The sequence below is a fragment of the Haliotis cracherodii genome, unplaced genomic scaffold (assembly GCF_022045235.1).
Source record: "Haliotis cracherodii isolate W230 unplaced genomic scaffold, xgHalCrac1.p SCAF_6, whole genome shotgun sequence".
NCBI lineage: Eukaryota > Metazoa > Mollusca > Gastropoda > Lepetellida > Haliotidae > Haliotis > Haliotis cracherodii.
In genome coordinates this window covers 8,594,280-8,616,921 of record NW_027266319.1, presented here as the reverse complement: position 1 = coordinate 8,616,921, position 22,642 = coordinate 8,594,280, and the positions used below count along the sequence as shown (strand labels likewise).

Here is a 22,642-nt window from a genome sequence, read left to right as displayed (position 1 = left end):
CCTGTGAATTAATTTCTTAATTTCACCTTCAACTGTTTGACTATCTCGTCCGTTGAAAGTTTCGGATCAATTCCTAGCCGGCGCAAAACTGCACTGGAAATTCTTTTCAGGTCAATTTCTTCACCGTCCTTGACCCTCAGTTTCCCATCTTCCCCCATTTCAAAAACGCCAAGATCATCTGGAAGAAACGAGTGTTGATGGTCATTCAATCGCGAAGCTTGCTAGCTCATATAAACATTATCATATAATAGCTGTTCCTTCTGATTTACCTATTCAAAATATACTTTGGGTGAGTTCGTGCCTCCTTTACAAATAGTTGCTACCTCTGATTTACCTATTCAAAATATAACTTGGGTTAGTTCGGGCCTCCTTTACAAATAGTTGCTGCCTCTGATTTACCTATTCAAAATATAACTTGGGTGAGTTCGCGCCTCCTTTACAAATAGTTGCTACCTCTGATTTACCTATTCAAAATATAACTTGGGTGAGTTCCCGCCTCCCTTACAGAAAGTTGTTCCTTCTGATTTACCTATTCAAAATATAACTTGGGTGAGTTCCCGCCTCCCTTACAAATAGTTGTTCCTTCTGATTTACCTATTCAAAATATAAAATGGGTGAGTTCGCGCCTCCCTTACAAAAAGTTGTTCCTTCTGATTTACCTATTCAAAATATAACTTGGGTGAGTTCCCGCCTCCCTTACAAAAATTGTTCCTTCTGATTCACCTATTCAAAATATAACTTGGGTGAGTTCGCGCCTCCTTTACAAATAGTTGCTGCCTCTGATTTACCTATTCAAAATATAACTTGGGTGAGTTCCCGCCTCCCTTACAAAAAGTTGTTCCTTCTGATTCACCTATTCAAAATATAAAATGGGTGAGTTTGTGCCTCCTTTATAAAAACTTGTTCCTTCTGATTTACCTATTTATACTTGAAAATTCCCAAACCTGCGCCTTGTTAGAAAGCCGTCTAAGCATTTGCGAAACACGAAACAACCGCCGTAGGTGACTCACTAGTAACACTATTCCTCACTGACAGATTTATATATTTCTTTACCCCAATAATCCAACTTGTACCACCAATCTGTAAATTAGTATCGTGAAAATTACATACTTAGTTTTGTGTTTTTTCCCCATTTATTTGGTGATAACTTGTTAACGGTCATATATTGCTAATCAACACAACGATATTTGACATTTCTTTAAGATGTGTGGTTTGTTAATGACCACCGTTTCTCCTTACCCAGTTGACTGTCGCGACCTTGGTCCTCTTCAGGCTCAACTGGAATGATAAATCTAGTCGTAGAACGCATCACCATCATGATTAAAAACACAATAAGGCAACAAGATATTGAAAAGAGGCAAAAAGTGTAAAGTAAACCTCATAAAATGTGATAGTGTTTCTTTGAAGCTAATAACACGAAGTAGTCTGTTTCATGTTCCTGGTACGCGGTAATATCACTACGATGTGGTTAAAAACCCATTGTCCGATCCCAAGAAGTTTCAGAAGGAGTGAAACCAATATTTCTATACACCACGGAATAACAGTATCGGCCATGCCTGAATGCCATGAGGCAAACGTGGTCGTTTCTTAACGCCTTCTCCCATTTAGTTTTGGTACCGAGTGTCGAGCCGCAAACAGAAAATTAATTACCTCATAAGAAGAAAAACACGATGAATAATATCAGTGGATCAGACCAGAGCGTTGTCTGGTGAAAGTTCATCACTGCGTTGTCGTGAGATCAATATTAGTCATTTAAGTTTTTCCAATTCGCTCCAGGCGCATCGCCACTCTATTGATAAAATCGCCGCACATCAACAACTCATTACTAGGCTTTGATAAATAGGAATGCGTGTTTTAAAACTTGTATTATGCGGGACAGTCGTTGGTTTGATGTTTTCTGATCGGCGAAGGCACTGGTAAGGAACAGAGGTGTGAAGGTCTTTGATCTTACCTTCATCCGGGTTCTCGAGGAAACTGACGCGGTGCTGGAACAGACAGATGATTATTTGGTTTTACTCTACATCATCCTTTCGCTTGGAGCTGAGAGATGCTGGACGCATTAAACGACTAGTTGTGATATTACGAGGAAAATATTGATCTTAAATACGGTTGAGTTCCCTTTCTTCTCTTATCTGTCTTTTTACTTGGCAAATTATTCCTAAGTTCAGTGTTCTGATATTGTTAATAACGCATAAGAAAAACTCATTTCGTTAAATTCAATTTCCACGGTGTGGGTTGAGTTTAAATAGTACAAATGTCCTCAAAAAGAATGTTTTTGTAATGGGCCGCTGCACTAGAAAGAGAGGGTTTCTTACAAATCTAAATAGATCCTGCCAAATTACAAAATGACATTTACAGACTGGATAAAAACAGCCAGAGCTATGAAGACTAAATTCAGTGCGGCGTGTTGCCGTGGAAAACATTAGGCTTATTACATTCTAGAGAGTCAAAGGATAAATTGCTTGGAAGGAGTAATACAAACGGATGATGAAACTTTTGATTTCCATGGTTACGTTAAAAAAGATGATAGTTGTGTATTCATTGTTGTCTTCATATGTTTTATAAACATAAATGCGGAAGTAGCTGGTTTACGAAGTTAGCAACAAAGTCTGCCAAATACCCTTGGACAAGTTACTTCGAAATATGCCTCTGTTCACCCAGCAGTGAACGGGAACCCGGTAGGAAAAGGTAGCAGGGTGACTGTAGCCTATTACCTCATGAGGCTGCCTGGGTTGTGTATTCCCAGGGGAGTTGAGAATGAAATTCGCGCGCACACTGATCCACTGACTGATAATGTAGCGATGTGCGCATGCACCAGTGACTGGATTTCATGTATCATAAATGTCCATCAGAAAAAATCCATTTTCTGTGCCATTGGGTACTTATTCACATGTTATCATGGGCGTCATAGTTTCCTTAGGGTATTCAATATGTTTATTTTCCTTTGATCGAATATAATGGGTAATTCTAACCAATAATAATCATTTTTAATAATCATTTTGCTCAAAATACTGGTAGAGGTGACACTCTGTGCTTCATTGTAGACGTGATGTGATGTATTCGATCAGCAAACAAAAAGAACATATAGACAACCGAAAAGGCTACTTTGGGTAGTTACGAAGAGTGTTGGTTTACTATTGGGATTGTGACATTTTTCATGCGTATTTGAACGCAAGAAACTCAAAATTATTTCGGCCATAGCGATTTAATTTGCGTATTGTTTTCGCAAATACGCAGACTCTCTGGCATATAATAGCGAGGGCAGAAGAATTGGCTACCACACATTGTAGCCAATGGGAATCGAACCCGATCGTCAGCCTGACGAGTTAACGCTTTAATCACCTAGTTACCGACATTTGCAATGTGGCTATTGTGATAGTTGTGTGGTTGTTGGTACTGTGAGATTTAGGGCTGTACAGATGGTGTGTATAGCAAGAAGCTAGCCGTTAGTTACCCCTTGTGCTGCTCGACTCTGTCGTCTCACATCTGAAATGAGAGAACAGTACAAAATATTGATTTTTCAAGATACAACTTGGTGGAGTTTGGTGCCTCCTTAACAAACAGTTTCTCCTTGTGAATTAATCTATTCATATCGGGAGACCCCAGTGCAGGTGTCATGTCAGAATGCCGTTTGAACATTCCCAAATCTTGACGGAAGACATACTGTCTTCATGTTTGTTGTTTAACGCCGCACTCAGCAATATTACGGCTATATGAAGGCGGTCTGTGAATAACAACAACCCAGTGATTGACATAATGACCATCGATCTACGCAATTGGGATACGGTGACATGTATCAACTAAATCAGCGAGTCTAACCACCCGATCCTGTTAATCGCCTCTTTCGACAAGCATGGGTTGCATAAGACTACCCCGAATCTTCACGGGGTGTTGTGGCCGGTAAAGAATCAAACCCAGGTTTTCGCCTGACGAGCGAAACCATTAACTTCTCGGCCGCACCATCGCTCCAACTTAGGGGTAATGCACTGAAAATCGACCAAGTGTTTACGTGGTATCTAACAGTGTTGCTAACTGTATAGATTTTACCTTTGTCATCGCCTATATTCAACTTTATAGAAGGCATCTTCGAAGGTTTGAACTCGAAATTAAACCCCTCATCTGCAGAGAAAATATGTAATGTTATTATTATCACCTTCAACCATTTACCATATAGTGACAAGAAACAGAAGCACAATTATTTCATTCAGATGGTATTACAAATTCGTTGGTAGCTCCCCTATGTCTGGTAAGCCTGTGTCTGTATGTACGCATCTAACACAGGAAAATAGATTTTGGCTTTAATGCACACACATCTGCACGCGCATAATCAAATATTACCGTCTATTATTGTTCCCTAGGTTTGCAAACTTTCAGCTGAAAACGTTTAAACTTTAAAAAATGTATCATTTGATAGAGCAACATGGTGTGGGATCATATATCTCACCTCGGCTTTTCCTCGGCATGTCTCGGGCTCTCGGCGTCTTTTTTGTCCAACTGGAACATACAGTTGCGTGTTTAACATGTAAGTACCATATGAAATGATGAAAGGTGATATTAAACACATCCTACTAGTAGTCGATCCACAAATTACCAATAGCTAGCTAGGAGACCAATTCGATCAAAGCGTTTATGGGGAGTGAGTATCTTTTTATGCCGCTTTTGGCAATATTCCAGCAATATCACGGCGCGAACACTTAAACCACTATTGGGACTGTGTTCTGCAATCCGATGGTAGAAACAGGAGTGTTATGGGATGGGATCCCAGAAATCTTTCGTACCTTTCACTGCGTGTGAACGTTTTGCTTGATAAGAGCTTCTTTTCGCTGATATCACATTTGAAAAATCTCTCGTCATTTGACTTCGTGAAATGTATCTGACATTCATTGAATATTTAATTCGATCACCATTTATTTGAACAACAACAATTTTGTTGTTGGTTTATTGTCCATAAGCTGACGAGACGGGTTTGATACATAGGAGTATGCATGGCGTCTAAACAATCCAGCCCGATGTCATAGCCTTCCTGAGTGACGCCATGTCTGTCTCAAAATTGTGAACGTTCACGAAGAGAGATAATGCTTACCAATCAAATTGATAACTTTTGTATTTTACTTAAATATTTTTTTTTTTGCTAACACAGACGGTTTCAAATAAAATTAAACACTCCATAATCTGAAAAACACAACATGTATCAGCAGCCGTCATAATGTTCTCGAACTCACTTTGAATGGGAAGGTCCAATGTCTCTGGCATCGGTCTTCTCGATGGTGCCGCCAACTTCCCTGGCAGGTCCTCGCTCATAAGACACCATACTCTTCGGTTTTTGCCTGGCCTTGGACTGGAGTGTTGATAGGTCTCTGATAGGCCCGCTGGTACCTCTTCCTTTTGCAGTCTCAGATCCGTCTTCTGCTGCTGCTTCAGCCGCCGCTGCCGCTGCTGCTACTGCAGCGGCTTCTGCTTTGGCTCTAGTTTCAGCCTCTCTTTGTCTGATAATGAAATGTTTATCGTGTGGCAACATGTTGGTATTTTGTATTTCAGTCTCAAATTATGAAAACATGATCCTACGTTTTAAGCAGATATGTCAAAACATTTTGGTGTAAGTTTGCGTGGCGTACAGCAACAGCTGTATGATGGCTGCCTGTAAATGACGACAAACCAGTGACTAATGTCATGAACAAAGTCCCATCAAGCCTGACCACCCGATCCTTTCACGACAAGGATAGGTCGCTTTGGACCTATTCTAATTGGGAATCACCATTTCATGTAATGCCATTACAGTGTTACATTGGTATATTGGTGTTATGGTATTGACATGTTAAAACAATCAGTCAGTCAGATATAAGGCGAAGTGACGAAGATCGTTGTCGTGTTTGCGCATGGGCACGCCGCTAGCAGATCAGGGATAAAAAAACGTTGCGATTGTGGGATTCGAACACACGACCAGCATATCATGGGATCACTAAGGCACATCGAATTATGGCACCTGAGATCATCAGATTATAAGGCCTCACGTTTGAACAGCCATTTCTATTGGGAACGTGTATTTGAAATTGACGTACAGACGTATATTCGTCACAAATCCTTCTTATGCTACCTACGCGTGGGGATTCTGGGTTAGAATTGGCCCCTAGCTACCTGTACTGGTCGAAAGAGGCGATTTAATCAGTAAGACTTGGTGCCTTGGTTGATGGAGTGTCAAAGTACTCCTTTGGCGTTGATCGTTGCTCATAATATTAATCACTGGATTGTCTGGCCTCCGTAATTCACAGGTCGCCATCATACAGCTAGAATATTGATGATTGAGGTGTAAAACACCCCCAACATGTTTTATATTTTATGTTAGTGTTCAAGTCGTTGATTGTCGTTCTGTCATTAAATAACAACTTATTGAAGCTAATAAATGACAAGACAAAGATTCCTACTCTCTCTTCTTTCTTTTCATCTCGTCATATTTGTCTCCGAACTTCTCCCTCATCCTCTTCTCTCTCTCCTGTCGCCTCTTCTCCCTCGCCTCCAAGTACTCCTTCCTCTCTTCCTCCGTCATGGCCGACAGGTCCGGCTCTTCTTCCGAGGAGTCGCTGAAATAATCATCCTCCTCGATCCCAGCCAGGGACGACCTCCTCCGTGACCGTGGACCAGCGGTGGGCATGTCCAGTCCATGCACGTCAAGGCCGTTACTCTCCGCTTGTTCTGACGTCTTCTGAAATTGCCTCTGCTTTAACGGAAGGCCTTCCATGGCCTCCTCAATCAAGGCCCCTCGCTTGCCCGGGACGTCGCCTTGTTTTTGCAGCCCCGGACGACGGAGGGGCCTCTCTATCATTCTCTGAAGACGACGGAGATCCTTCTTTCCACGAGCGGTCTCTGTCAGATAGCTGGAATAACATGAGTGAGTATTTTCACGCCAGTTTGATTACTATTTGAGCCGAATCACGGCGGGGTTTGCCTAGTCTCGATCAGGTGAAGTTTTGTTTGTTTAAAGCCGTACATAGCGACGTACATGTGTGTGTGCGTGCGTGTGTGTTGTGCGTGTTGTGCGTGTGTGTGTCTGCTTGCACTAGTCCGGACTAGCGCCGGTTATTAAGTGCTTGCTCTCTGAGATACCATGCCGCAGTTTATCATGTATATCTCACAAATTCACAGCATACACAGTATCAGCCTTACGTCGTCATAAAGGAACTGAAACGAGGACTGGTCGGCTCGGAGTCAGTATACTGTATCTGAGTGGGGTATCGTATCTCAGTTGGCTGTCACTATTAAACCGCCATAACCGGTATCACACACACACACACACACACACACACACACACACACACACACACACAAACACACACACACACACACACACACACACACGTACATGCACCTCGCCATGTTAGTGCAATAATCTTGAACGCAACGTTAAACTCAACTTTACCTCATCATTTAATGCATCGGTCAATATGAGGATTGAAGTTGTATTTGTTGACGCTCATCAGCTGATGCAGACAATGCCGCACGTGAGGAAATTCCATGATACACGTAGCGCTTCATGGTAAATTAATCACGTGAGGCACTGTCTTGATACGCGAAACGCTTCACGGAAAATCTATTCACGCGAGGCACTGTCTTCATCAGCTGATGAACGTCTACAATTACAACTTCAATACTTATATTGACCGATACATAAATCAGTACAAAACAATCTATGTTAACCCCAATTTTAATTATTTTAAGCGAACTATATTAATGAGGAGAGTTGTTTATGTCGTGACGTCATCCGTGCCAAACATTCCATGGGAGTTCTCTCCCTTTGTTTTACAAAAGTCATAAAATGGCGGCTTCAAAAATGTCATTCATTAGAAATAGAAGTTGCAACAAACATGACAAGTAAACGTAGAATTGACAAAAAAATGCAGACCTGGTTGATTCTGAAAATGGATTTATATAAACGTTCTGTGAACTTTGGGTTTATGTTTCAGTCACACTAAGGCTAGATGAGTCATACTACGGCTTGGGGAGACGCGGAGAGAATTCCTGATACACTGGCCTACAGGACAGAGTGTAACTTAGTGATTTCTTTTGGTAAGTAGAGCATTTTCTGTTGTAACATCGAACGTACGCTTCTGTTTGGTGACCCGACGTATAATGATTTGTCTGTCTTCAAAGCCCCCATGATAGCCTCATTCGTGTGACGATACCGTCCCTATTTGACGTTATGTTTAGACATTGAGGAATTTCCCTAAAGTAGTTCTGTATGTCTCCGCTCGGTTGACAACGTAATCACGTGACATACTGACGTTCATCCGGAAATGAACAACAGTCAGCTTGGTAGTGTTCATCTCGGCGAGGTCACCCGCTACTGTCAATATTAAGTTATATGTGCTCTTTAGGTTTACATGTTATATATGCTTCAAATTCCGCGTGGTCATTTAGATGTTATAGCAAATGCAATTCTGAAAAAGAACCATGCGACAATGACAATATTTAAACACTTACCGCGCATGTGTTAAAAATTCGTGATTTACCATCGTTTCCTGGAATAGATACACTTTTAGGAAAACGAATCATGCTGGTTATTGAATTAGCATTGTAATTTGATTTTACTAACATCGCATTAGTGTACTTTTGTTTCAGTGGGATTTTATCGATAACCTAGGTTCTTAAAGGTCGCCGTTTCCGAATCACATTGTCTCACACCAGACTTCTCGACTCCGCATTTAACACGGTTGTTGCGTCAGGCACGTACATCTGGGAATGACTAACACGTATACTTACTCGTCCTCCGATATAGAACCTGAAACACATCGAATGACACACAATTACACGACTGGCTAGATTTCTTTGTGGGTTATTTTTTCCATTTCGATTCGCCAATTTAGTTTGTACCTTTTCTCCTGATTGTATTCCATTTCAGGATGTTTTTTAACATACATGAAGGTAAAACTGTCAGTCCTTGATAATAATATTAATAATAATAATATTAATGATAAGGACGATGATGATACTGTTACTACAACAACAACTACTACCACCACCAAACAACAACAACATAATAATAATGATAATAATAATAATAGTTCATGATGATGATTTACGGTAATCATTTATGCTATATATTTTCAAACAAATTCTGTTTATTCCACTTCGCACCGCCATAGATGTTTTAACAAATTGAGGACATAAATTTGGTCAACTGTGGTAACCCTCTCACCTCGCCTTATTCTGACTGACTCCTCGTCGCTTTCCCCAGGGGACATGTAGAGTTCAGGGGAGCCGAAGCCGATGACGTTACCGTCATCGTCACGTAAAACCTTCCGCCTGTAACGTCTCCGCGTTCCCCCTTCACTGACGTCACTGTGAACGGAATACACAGGAGATATGTTTCCTTCCGCCTGGAGCTTCATATTTTGGAAGTCAGGGGAAGATCCCGCACGTTGCTCGGTCTCGAGGTCATCTGCGATGTCTTTCCGTTTCTTCTTCCAGTGCCTCTTTTTACTCCCTTCAATGTCCTCGCCGAGCATTTCCTTTGCTTTCTTAACGTCCTCGTAATGTTCTAACATGTCCTCGTCACATGACTCACTGTCGCTGTAAGTGCCGTCCTCGTGACGTTTCCGGCGTTTCACGTGACGTGTCCCGCCATCACTCACAAAAGAGTAGTAACTGTGAGCACTATTTAATATTTCCCGCGCTCGTTCAGTTTCCTCTTCCATTCTTTGTTCTTGCTCCTCTCTTAGTACTCGTCGTTGCATTCGTCGTTCTTTACCTTTCAAATCCTGGAATTAATAAAAAACAGATTTTTCTCAACATCTACATGCCAATATCGTGTCATGAAATTAGTATATGATGCATCAATAATCGTAGAGATCCCTTGGGAATTCCGGGTTATAATTGGGGTCTGGCCCCTGAAGATCCCATGCCTGCCGTAAAAGGCGACTATGATTGTCGTAAGAGGCGACTAACGGGGTCGGATGGTCAGACTGGCTGACTTAATATATGGTCATCGGGTGGTCAGTTTCAGTGGTCAGTTGCGTTCATCGTACCCCAACGGCGTTCATAATATTAGTCTCTGGTTTCTCTGATCCAGGCAAGATTGTTAACAAAGCGCCACCATAATGATATACAGCTGAGATATCGTTGACCGCGGCGATATCCAACCAAATAAACATTTTGCACGCTATGTCGATATTTTTCAGAGATTATGCCAAGACAGGAATGGACCCTATACTACTGAGGATCGACCCGTGAAGATCCGGGGTAGAATAGGTCTTCAGCAACCCATGCATGCCGTAAAGGGAGACTATGCTTGTCGTAAGAGGCGACTAACGGGGTCGGGTGGTCAGGCTCGCTGAATTGGTTGATGCATGTCATTGTATCCCGATTGCGTAGATCGATGCTCATGATATCAACCACTGGATTGTCTGGTCCAGACTCAATTATTTACACACCGTCGTCATATAGCTTGAATATTGCTGAGTGCGGCGTTAACAACAAATAAACAAACAAACAAACAAAACTGAGGATCGGATGGCATCAATACATAACATCGCTGATTGTACCCGGATGTCGAAGGTCTTTGCTGATGATGTCAACCATCCTGACCCATATTATTTACAAGCGGTCGTAATGCTTCTCAAACTTGGCTTACAGTTGCATAAAACGACATTCACTCGCTCATTCTAGAAACTCATCCGACAGCATCCAGAGACTATCCTATGCCTAGCTATTGGACGGGGGACACATACACAGACATCTCCCTCCCTGGATCAAGCCTACATGGTTGTGGTTTGTGACTCCAGACACGTGAAGATCCGGTCTACAATTTCTCCAGCAACACATGCTTGTCGTAAAAGGTGACTATGCTTGTCGTAAGAGGCGACTAACGGGATCGGGTGGTCAGACTCGCAGACCTGGTTGATGCATGTCATCGATCCCAATGGATGGATATGATGATGTCAATCACTGGATTGTCTGGTCCAGACTCCATTTTGTACACACCACCGTCATTTAACAACCACACAAACAAACACAGGACTCTATGCTATAGTTAAGATACAACTGTATCATGGTCCAACATAGAATTGTGGTAGAAGCTAACAGGCTGTAGGCTTATCAGGAGATGTCCCATTAGCGCCCATATTTCCTACTTGACAATACAGGACCGGTAATGTGTTTAATACTGAAGAACCATTACGATCCCCAGGACTTTCACCAAGTAAGTGAACCACCATTGTTGATGCAGTTGATACTGAGACATTCATCGTCTTTTCTATATGTGCATTTTAAGAAATAAAAATGGCGCAATTATAGGTCATAATGCAAACTTATAGTGGAATTATCCCTCACTGCTTCAAAACACAAAATTACATTTTGTGAAAGGATGGGCAATTACTTGTTTTGTACAGCTCATTTTGTTCGCGACATCTCAGGCATTTCAAACGGACAATGTATTACATGAGGACAAAAACTTTTCCCTGGAACATTTTGTTTTCAAAAGAACCAATCACACGTCCATTTCCTCTTTCATTAATGGTGGGCACGGGTGCCAAGTCGTCTAAGGCGCCGCGATTCGCTGTGTACGGTTGCGTCCCTTAGGCACGCCAGAAACCTATGATTGTGGGTTCGAATCCCGGTTCGCCCCGATTATGTTTCTAGGTTTGTCAGCACCATACCAGTGTTCGTGGGTTTCACCGAAGTGGTAAACGTCTAAGGCTTGGGGCTTTCCTCCCAAATTAAGCTGACACACCGTGTTATAACTGGAATACTGTTAAAAGGGGCTTTAAACCCAACTCACTCACTCTTTCATTAATTGCATCTGCGATGTAAATCACGAATCTTACCTTCTCGCTGTCATAGGATTCACTGTCGCTATAGTTTCCATCAGATCGTCGTCGACGTCGTCGTACATGACGAGTCCCACCTGGAGTGTAGATACTGCGATAACTGTACGCGCTATCGCTGCCGGAGTTGCGTCCCCCTGACTTGTACTTTGCCAACTGTTCTTTAGTCATGTTCCGACCTTCCGGCGTTCTTAAACCACGGACGTTCTTGGAAACTCCAGCGGTGTTCTTCTTTCCTACCTTAACGTCCCTGCTGTCGCGCCTAGCCTTGCTGTCTCGCCTGGCTCCTTTACTGGAAGAGCAAGTGGATGAGTTTAGTTTAACGCTGCTTTGAACTGCATTTCAAATATATCACAGCTATATGACGGCGGTCTGTAAATAATCGAGTCTGGACCAGACAATCCAGTGATTGACATCATGACTATCGACCCTGATGTGGAAGGAAAGCCCTATTTATACGACGCGGATCTTTCACGTTTTATTTGTTGGTGTTAAAAGTGTTGAAAGGGAAAATAAAGACTTCAAAAACTATTTTGGCGTAGGCACATGGGTACCGTTATCGTTTGTCGAACTTAAAACGTGTTCGATTCCATGGTTACATTTTGTGATCATCATGCTGGTGTCTCAGGTTGAATAAAAAAACGTCGAACGTTTATGACACAAAACTGAAACGTTTGAAAACAATCCTATATGCAAATATTGTCTACAATGAAACCCAATTACTCCGGACGGCCCTTTATCGAGGAAAATCGTCCGGATAATCAAATGTCAGGATTAGCGAATCGCAGTTTGGAGAAATGTCAGTAATTGTATCGGGCGTTTTCTAAAAGCCCTCCGTGAGGAGAGTCTCCGGATTAACGAGGTTACACTGTATACGAAACGTACGTTTTAAGCAACTTCTCCTTCTTCAGGTTTCGGCGCTCATTGTCCTCCACTGTGAAAAAAACAGAAAACCGTAATTATTTCTTTCTTTTTCCTTGGGGCGGAGGAGGGTACACCAACAATGACACCTTAGCCATCATTGTCATATCAAAGCTTTTAAGAGTATTTTGATATAACCCCTGTAGCTCAAAGCTCGTGTTGGTTGTGGGTTGTTATAAAAGCGGAGTTCGTTTCCATCAAATAGATCTGGCTTCAAATAAAGAAAGCCAGCTGATACCGTCAAGGTTATCAATTTGTTAGGTTTGGAATGACAGCTTCTCTGATGAAAATAATCCATCATGATACCATAGAAAATTAATCCTTTGAACTCTGAAAAGCATTACAAACGTAATGTAAAGGAATCTACAATATTTCATCTACACGTTAAAAGCTTTGACAAAATAAGGTAAAACCGCCCGCAAAATGTGAAGTACAATCTGAGTCGAAAATAAACTATCATTTTTGTAAATGAAAAAAACAGTCGACGATATTTTATTTACAGGCTTACTCGTTTAGATTTGTTGTGAATTGGAAGTCATAAAAAGACGTCCCATAAGACGGATGAGCTGGGTCGTTCCCTTTATGTCAAGGAGATGCTGAGGTGTGCTGCATCTCTCCATCCCTCGGTGGCTGATTACACAGGTTATACTGATGTGAAGGGTACGTCGAAAACACTTAATTTTACACAAACTATATCATCTACATATCAAAAGCACACAACCAGTCAAAAAGTATAAAAAACACCGTCTTTTGGGCATCGCACGTCTACACGCAGACATTGTCGTAAAATCCTTTATAGTGCCTATTCACAAGATGTAATATCAAATAAAACGAATAGAGGGACATTACTTCACAAGAAAAATGCATAATAGTTTTTTTATGTAAATATTGCAACAGTCTGTATGCTTCATACATATTTTTCATCATGTGCGTGAACGTTCTTGTGTGTGCTGATGGGCCGATAACACTGCTCTTGTGGGTATGTCTCCGATACGAGATCAATCAAATTTAATCAGTTCCCCGATTGTAACTTATCGCTTGATTGATCATGCATTCAACAACCTCTTCCTCTAAAACATTTAATTCTGATTCACACCGTCAAGTGCTTTTTATTCAATTATGGACAGAAAATAATCTGAAATGTTCTCTTATGAACAGCTTCAAAAAGCTGATTACATTAAAGCGCTCATCTGCAAGGTGCGATTGTCCGGCTTGTATTAACGTTGAGATACCAGCGGTTATATCACACAATAGAAGATAATACAACTGCGGACGGCGCGTTTCTTATCAATGTAATATTCTTGCGCGTCAGAGTAATAGTGATGTCTAGAGCTCCTATTTGAACGCATCGAGACTCATAAACTTGCGACTCCTTTTCCTGTAATTTAGAAATGTGTGGGGGACTATTGAATTGATTGCCATTAATCTCCGCCGAGCTAGTACAACCACTATGATATACAGTGAAAATGGCAGCTTGTAATGGAACCACTTCGGAGTGCCTGGATTTAATTACATCTTTAATCGGCCAATCAAATGGTAAGTAATCGATAACAGGCAATAAATTCTCGTCTAATCGAAGTCATCGCCTCCGCGCTGTGTCTTCTCGTTGTAAATCTCTACCTAAGCGGGACAATAATGCGTTAATGCGTCTGCGCTAATCGGACTCAGCGCCATCTAGGCGGTCTAAGGGGAATAACTCTTACAACACGTTGCATAGGCCGATGGTTTCTGCAGCCATTAAACTGATTGATTGAGCTCATGATAAGATTGTCATCACATACGTTAATGACTCTCATGTTGAGAAAATAAAAACATTCGTGGGTTGGAAAAAAGCCTAGTTAAAACAAAAACGCATGATTTGAACAAATATTGCAGCAGCATGCATCCAAATGAGCTCTTGACACTAATGGAGAGTTCAGTCTAAACATTGCCTCGTCTCTAGCTCTCTGTTTTCCCAATTGGAACTGATAACATTCAGTACGATGATTTTATTTCTTTATTTAAACTCGCTGGTCTCTGAGGCTAACATCGACAGAGGGCTGGGTGTTTGGAGTGATAACAGTTTCATCGACTCAACGCACTCGCCTTGAAACTATTAGAGAATAAAGCACTTTTCCTCGTTTCGTACATTCAAAACAAAACCGCGATGCTAAACAGCGTTGCTTTCGATTGATGTTATTACTAAACCAGTCGTGAGAATAAAATGAGAGTGATAAACATCGCGAAGTTTGAAATTACCTACTATTTCTTTAATAAATCTACTATTTCTTTAATAAATAACCTTACCACAAGAATATTTGTCCATATGAGGGTTGTTAGTTGACACAATGATATTTTGAATGGTCGTTGATGTGTATTGATCTGAGGTCTTTGACGAAACTGTTCAGTGTGCCTTATATAATATATATGTCATGCACGTGAGCGTTGCCATGGTAACAGTGAGCCACAACTTGACTTAAATCTCCGATTCGGTTTGTATGAAGCTCGTGTTACATTTTTCATACCTTCATAACAATTCAACTGAGATAATTAAACACAAATAATTTTGCATAATGTTATAGGGCAACTATTGTTCTGTTGTAGACAAACCTATCTATCCTGAACGTTGGATTCTGATTGGCTGAGACCCATTCTATTATTTTCAACGTACCTAGCTAACGAGTGATGTACAATGTTCCCCGCTAGAAAATCCAGTGTTGGCATTACATTTGCGACATACCAAGAGCAATTTCGTTTCTCGAATTAACGATGTAAGACGCCATTCTCGGGGCATTTACGATGTATTCCGAATGAAATAGATCTAGGGGGGATAACTCTACGTTTTGTTTCTATCGCCCGCTAATGAACGAGGGTGACAGATGTCTAATTGTATTATTCTTACCGATTCGGAATAGAGTGTGCATGCATAAGACGTACTTGTAATATCATTAGGTGTGCGGTCAGATACAAATCCCCGATGGATTTTTAATTATAAAGGATATACTTACTCGATGTAAAGAGGACATCTCATGTTTAGTATAGTGTTCTATGATATGAGGAACAATTGTTAATTTTCAAATTTTATATTTATGATATTCCCATTTTATTGAGACGAAAAAGAACATATGGATGGTATCTGCGCTTTTCATGAAAATATCAATTTTATCAGGTCATGGGATTAGATAAGCATGAATTTGACAAGAATAGACATAAGTTTTATCTTTGTTATATATATTGTTGCTGATCATAGTTGAAAACCAGTCTCACTAATACAGACAAAAGTCACTTCATAAAGTTTTAGAAAATTGAAGTTTAATATTTAAATTGTATTGAGCCGAAAGTGAAGAAATAGATGATATTTGCGCCATTCATGACAATATGAATGTTGTCAAATAATATAAATTTTATGTTTCTTGATAAGACGTGTTTCATCGTGAAAATCATATTAATAATTGCATAAACGTGGAGGTCAAGGCTACGGTGTAAACAATACGAGACATATTAGCTGCATGTATATGTCTGTTTGATATTTGTGCGTTAAACATATATTATTATTATTAACTTATTACGTACCCTTGACTGTACATTATAATTGATGACATTTGTATGACAACTGGAGCAGTATTGACATGTCTTTTCTTGTTTACCAATCCAGTTCCACACATTCTGTGAAAAAGATATGTTTCCTGGCGTCAGTTGTCCAGAGTTATACGATAATCTGCCGATGGTGTTTCAGTTAACTGAGTTCGATCATCATCTGACGTTATGCACAGTGTGTTTGAATGTGTAAGAAAGTGTGTACCCGTGAAGGCTTGCTACAGAGCACGCGGTGGTGCTGAGGATGTTGTCGTGGTCACGGTCGCTGTTTACTCTCTGTACGTTCATTGCAGGTTAGTGTTTGCCCAGCGTGGACTGTAATGCTAACTTCAAAAATGTGCGTCAAATTCTGATTGAAAAGGTGACCATGTGGCGATGACGTGTTAAGTTGCTCATTGGTCGTGGGATAACAGCTCAGTAACATCAAGTCGTGGGATAACAGCTTAGTAACACCATGTCGTGGGATAACAGCTTATTAACATCAAGTCGTGGGATAACAGCTCAGTAACATCAAGTCGTGGGATAACAGCTTAGTGACATCAAGTCGTGGGATAACAGCTTAGTAACATCAAGTCGTGGGATAACAGCTTAGTAACATCAAGTCGTGGGATAACAGCTCAGTAACATCAAGTCGTGGGATAACAGCTTAATAACATCATGTCGTGGGATAACAGCTTATTAACATCAAGTCGTGGGATAACAGCTCAGTAACATCAAGTCGTGGGATAACAGCTCAGTAACATCAAGTCGTGGGATAACAGCTTAATAACATCATGTCGTGGGATAACAGCTTAGTAACATCAAGTCGTGGGATAACAGCTTAGTAACATCAAGTCATAGGATAACAGCTCAGTAACATCAGGTCGTGGGATAACAGTTCACTAACATCACGTGCAATAACAGCTCAGTAACATTAAGTCTTGCGACTACAGCTCAGTAACATCATGACGTGCGATAACAGCTCAGAAACATCAGGTCGTGCGGGTGCATGGTGCGATAACAGCTGAGTAACATCAGGTCATGGGATAACAGCTCAGAAACATCAGTTCGTGGGATAACAGCTCAGTAACATCAGGTCGTTCGATAACAGCTCAGAAACATCACGTGCGATAACAGCTCAGTAACATTAAGTCTAGCAATTACAGCTGAGTAACATCAGGTCATGCGATAACAGCTCAGAAACATCAGGTCGTGCGGGTGCTTGGTGCTGTAACAGCTGAGTAACATCAGGTCATGCGATAACAGCTGAGTAACTTCAGGTCGTACTGGTGCTTGGTGCGACAACAGCTGAGTAACATCAGGTGCGATATCAACTCAGTAACATCAGGTCGTGCGACAACAGCTTAGTAACACCAGGTCGTGTGGTGACAACTAAGTACCATCAGGTCAAGCAGGTGTTTTGTGAATGTTTGTGAGATCAATTGCAACAAACATGACTGACAAATACAAATAACTCCATTGAGTTACTGATGTTTATTCAAATCACGCTTTCAAACATTATGAAAAAACAAAAACAAATATTGGCACATTGGAACTGGACGGATAACTATCTAACTGGGTGTTGTTAACTTGCTATCACAGCTGTAGCTTGGGGATTAGTTACTATACGTGACGACGCTGCCATCTCAGTGCATTAGTTGAATGGATATATGAAGGGTCACAGTATTTAAAACAAACACACAACAGATCTATCTGCTGCCAATTAACAAACACAACCGAGGTATTTTATATCACCTGGTATATGGAATCACATACCCATCAATAAAATATGTTTTTATTTTCTTCCTGTGGGGTGTTTAACACGTTTAATAGGAAAAATAAAACAACAGCGAAGTACCGTTTGTATTCCTGTTCAAAGAACCACAACGAAAAACATACATTCGTTTATCAATTGATCGGTAAAATTCACATTACCGCTTGGCGTTAGGAAAGCTCTTTGGAAGAACGTGATAGTTTCATAACTTTGGCTTTATGAGAACAATTCTGAAACCAATTGATCAGAAAGGTCAAAGCAGACATTCAGCCACAATGTGTATACATTATATGTATATGGTAGACTGCGAACGTAATAAAAACAGAGAAGATTGACCTATACAGCCTTTAACAGCGTAATAACAAGAAAGTGCATAGATTGTATTCAGTGATTAATTTCTTAAAGAGAAGTATGAAGACGTCCTTGCTCTCATTTTGCTTAAGATCTTTACACTAATAACTTCTACACGCATTGATATTTTTGTCCATTTAAACACGAATAATGTTTTCAGAGATACGAAGGAGCACTTTAATATGCATAGCAAACTACAGGTTTTAAATCAGTTATTCCACACAGGTCTGAAACCGAAGTTCACTATATGATATGACAATATCTTACTCACACACGAATATATAGAATTCAGAATCAACACGTTTATGTTGTCTAGTGGCAAAGTATTAGCACCATTTTATACAGTTTCACGCACTTGATAATAGTAAAATAAATTAGACATTTTAGATTGTATGTACAAAACTAATAACTGTTAGGAAACGAAATACACGTACGTAAACAGCCCTTACTGAATATATTCGTGAGAGGTCAAAATCAAAGGGAGTAAAGAGAAACCCCGTTTATCAGGACAGTATCGTTCTTAGTGAAATCCCCAGGAATGATGATAATCAGAATAACTGAATCGTTGGTAGCAATGCCATATCATATCACCCCAAACTGGCGTCCACGGGAGATATCGTTTTAGTGGGATCAAGCGATAGTTATTAGGAGATATGCTTACAATAAATTGCATCACACTGCTTTGCATACTATTGTGACGTCATGGGTTACCATGATGTCACTATCAAGTAGCATCATTCACCTCTGCCAAGATGGTTGACTTTACTTTTTACACTCAAGACACTGGTTATTACTGTTTACAAACTGAAAAGGTTGGAAGAATGGTTTGGCAAGCTTCGGAGTTTTAACATTTTATCGTCTCGTGTTGATATATTTGATATCAAACGACACTCTGGTGAGATTCTCTATACGTAGAATTTCCCAATATTAATTGTTAGGAATTCGTAGAATGTCCGAAATTGTGAGGTTTCCGGACTAACCGTGTCCGAAATTTTGAGGGTTCTCTGTGTAACAATGTAGATTGTTAATTTCAAATGAATCTGCTCTCGGGAAATTAGAGATTGTTTTTTGGCAACCTTAATCTTCAAATGCCGATGATTAAAAATGCCTATTTATCATTTTCGATTATCTTGCTTCTTTTTTTCTTCAGGTTTTTTAACATTCACGTGTTGGTTTTATCGGTCTAATTGAATCAATGGCGCGCGTCATCCGAGACTTGATGTCGACCTAGGCGTTGAAGGAGCGGACTCCAGTATCTTGGGTAATCTGAAATGACAAAGGTCAAGGTCATCATGATCACAAATCCGTTGACGTTAAAGCCTCGTGTGATAATTTAAAAATGTACATTTTTGACTAAATAGATTGAAAAATTATTATATCATAAATGTTCGTATTGCAACAATTGGGCGTTGTCGTCTTACTTCGCGCACTGTCCACTGAAAGATGAACATGTTCACGAGGACGTTTAGATCTTAAATATATTATAAACACAATTCGAAATATTTTTAAAACATGAGCATATTTTGGCCTCTACGTGTGTTAAACTTGACATGTCACGTGTTAGGTTTTGTATTTAGGACCTAATCACATTACGTACAATGTAACCTTTGTCTTCCCAGAAACACAACAATTGATCGGACTGTCTATTGGCCTGAACCGAGGTTGAGTCGCGGCCCTGGTTAAAGTCCACAGTCCACAGTCCACAGTCCACAGACATTAACAAAGTCTTTGATGTCAAACAACAAAGACCCATGGGCCCTTGGTCCGATCAAACAAGTGTGTAGGTATATATAATATAATGTAGAAATTCTTCTTCCTGAGGCAAAGGAGCTGACCATAAAAGTCTAGTTTCCACCCTTGCCGAACTAGGCTGGAATTATGGAGTAACATTTTGGCTGGACTAACGAGTCTATGTATAGTCCAATCAAAATCACGTAATATCGTTATGTTCAGACCAGATTCCAGAGGATTGCAGAATTTGCAGAGCGTGTGTACCATCAACTGGGCTTCGACAGATATTTCCTAACTCTTCATGTTTTTAATCAAAGTGCTCAAGAGGTTTGATGCATTTTGCGAGGTGAGATCCATTATCACAATACATATGATTATCGATTAGATCGTTTTGACTTGGAGCCGCCATTTTGAAGTAAATGCCAGTGATATGAGAGGTGGAATCTAACTGGACAATAGGAGGGACATAGAAGGGACATAACTCGTGATAGACACTGGTGGCGCTACGATCGAGCCACGCAATTCCAGCCTAGTTCGGCAAGAGTTTACACTGGGCTTTTACAGTTAACTCCATTTCCCCGTGAAGATGGTAGTAATTGTTAGTCTCAGCTACTTGAACGAAATATCATGGGGTTCAATTTTTTTTATTAAAAATCACAAAATTTAAATGTGAACCATTATTAATGATTATGCTTTAATAACCAAATCAACCTGTTTCAGCCCCAAAACACCACTCCCCTCTGGGCTTGTCTCCTCCTAAATAAAGGCGACAATAGAGCGATCGAATCCTTTTCGACCTGACTTGTGCCTTTTCTAATTGCCATGTGGAGTGTAGATACCTGATTGAAAACGCCTACCCGCTTCCATCACAATTCTGGATTCAAGAAAACGGAGACAGTCGTGTTGCAGGCCACTCTACAGTGCCAACATTTAGGACATTCGTGAGTGCACTAACATTGATTCTAGGACCTGCTACTAATTGCCGCTGCCACTCATTGGACCCACTGTATTGTCTTTTGTAAAGTACACCTAAAACTCTGTATGTATGACTTACTATAATTAATTGATCATTCATTCATCTTGTGAGGTCATTTACTGATTTCATAATTCAGTTGGGGGCACGGGTGGCCCAGTCGTCTAAGGCGCCGCAGTTCGCTGTGCAGAGTTGCGTCCCTTGGGCACGCCAGAAACCTATGATTGTGGGTTCGAATCCCGGTTCGCCCCGATTATGTTTCTAGGTTTGTCAGCACCATACTCGTGCTCGCGGGTTTCACCGTAGTGGTAAACATCTGAGTCCTGCATCTCTTCGGGCTTTCCTCCCACATCAAGCTGACACGCAGCGATAAAACTGGAATACTGTTAAAATCGGCGTTAAACGCAACTCACTCACTCATAATTCAGTTCTATGAGAACTGATTTTCGAGGTTAACCTCGGCGTTTCAATTTTGGAAATCGCCTCGTAACACAACACAAATCCCGTGTGTGATCATACACCACGGCCCCATTATCTGCTCAATCAACACAGACCCGTTTCTGATCAAACAACACAGACCCTTGGTCTCATCTGACGCAACACTACTTAAAGGGGCACCCTCACTATGGTAGGGACAATTGAAAATAACAGTCATGGAAAAATAAATTATCTGGAATCCATAAATGATACATCTGAATTGATAACGATTGTTTTCGTTTGTTCTGTTGATGATATGATTTGGCGAATAACACTTTCTACCCCTTATTCTACCCTTTACCAAAATATCGTACCCATCACACAACTACTCTAGAAAATAGTTCCTTCTAAAGTTTGTCGTTGGCAGAATATATACCTTTTATGTCTATCATTAATTCAGAGCCTGTATTAAACCTTTTGCAAACAAATGCGTGAACGCAGCACATAACACCTTTATCTTTATCATAACACCTTTATCTATATATTAACCTGAACCGTCTTTGAAACAGCTTCACAACGTTTGTCAAATAAAGCATACGGATATCTGACAGGAGGGTCGCCTTGCAGATATACGGTCTGCCAACGGCTGATTATTTATCCAGTACTTTTAAATTAAAAAATAAATGAATTGGTAGCTGTACGAAGTACGTTAAACATACGTTCGGTTTCAAATGGACCTTTAGCTCTATGAAAGATGTCGTTTAAAAATGGCATACATCATTCTAAGCTGCTTGTAAGCACAATGGCTTCACAAATTTAACCTCATAAATGTCAAAGTCAAACGCCAAAGCCAGAGAATAACCAATCCCGATTATCAACCGAAACAGATTCCATTGGACGTAAAAGCGGTGAAAATTATATGAATGAATCACTGAAATCTAGCGATGAAACCAGGTGTTCGCTAACGAATGTTCAAATAGGAACTAATATCATAATGGGTATGATCCAACATTTTCAAGATGATCCAAACCAAAATTAAAGACAGTCAAATACTAAATAATTTACTGTGGTCGGCGAGGGAGACAGCGAATAATTCACGGGCCC

At 40.5% G+C, this 22,642-nt stretch overlaps 3 protein-coding genes across 3 annotated transcripts in view; all 3 read right to left on the bottom strand.

The window, feature by feature from the left end:
- LOC139446842 (transcriptional regulator ATRX homolog) overlaps positions 1–6,820 on the bottom strand; it is a 29,138-nt gene extending 22,318 nt beyond the window's left edge. The window contains exons 1-8 of the mRNA XM_071228187.1: positions 6,423–6,820; positions 5,223–5,486; positions 4,445–4,494; positions 4,048–4,119; positions 3,455–3,486; positions 1,952–1,985; positions 1,240–1,278; positions 27–178 (exon numbers count right to left, since the gene is read on the bottom strand). Of these exons, the coding sequence (XP_071084288.1) occupies positions 27–178; positions 1,240–1,278; positions 1,952–1,985; positions 3,455–3,486; positions 4,048–4,119; positions 4,445–4,494; positions 5,223–5,486; positions 6,423–6,820 (1,041 nt within the window). The remainder of the gene's footprint in view (positions 1–26; positions 179–1,239; positions 1,279–1,951; positions 1,986–3,454; positions 3,487–4,047; positions 4,120–4,444; positions 4,495–5,222; positions 5,487–6,422) is intronic.
- A 2,293-nt stretch (positions 6,821–9,113) lies between these two features.
- LOC139445433 (uncharacterized) lies at positions 9,114–11,987 on the bottom strand. The gene is made up of 2 exons (XM_071226578.1): positions 11,817–11,987; positions 9,114–9,752 (listed from the first exon to the last, which is right to left on the bottom strand). The coding sequence occupies exons 1-2, from the start codon at positions 11,985–11,987 to the stop codon at positions 9,114–9,116; spliced, it is 810 nt and encodes a 269-aa protein (XP_071082679.1).
- A 7,113-nt stretch (positions 11,988–19,100) lies between these two features.
- LOC139445485 (titin homolog) overlaps positions 19,101–22,642 on the bottom strand; it is a 91,343-nt gene continuing 87,801 nt past the window's right edge. The window contains exon 28 of the mRNA XM_071226626.1: positions 19,101–19,683. Within this exon, the coding sequence (XP_071082727.1) occupies positions 19,623–19,683 (61 nt within the window). The 3' untranslated portion in view covers positions 19,101–19,622. The remainder of the gene's footprint in view (positions 19,684–22,642) is intronic.

What these genes read in the sequence shown, in the direction of transcription:
- LOC139445433 (XM_071226578.1), bottom strand. Translation starts at nt 11,987, where the DNA reads ATGACTAAAGAACAGTTGGCAAAGTACAAGTCAGGGGGACGCAACTCC. An exon ending in AATCCTATGACAGCGAGAAG is followed by an intron (nt 9,753 to 11,816) that starts GTAAGATTCGTG and finishes TATTAATTCCAG; the next exon opens with GATTTGAAAGGTAAAGAACG.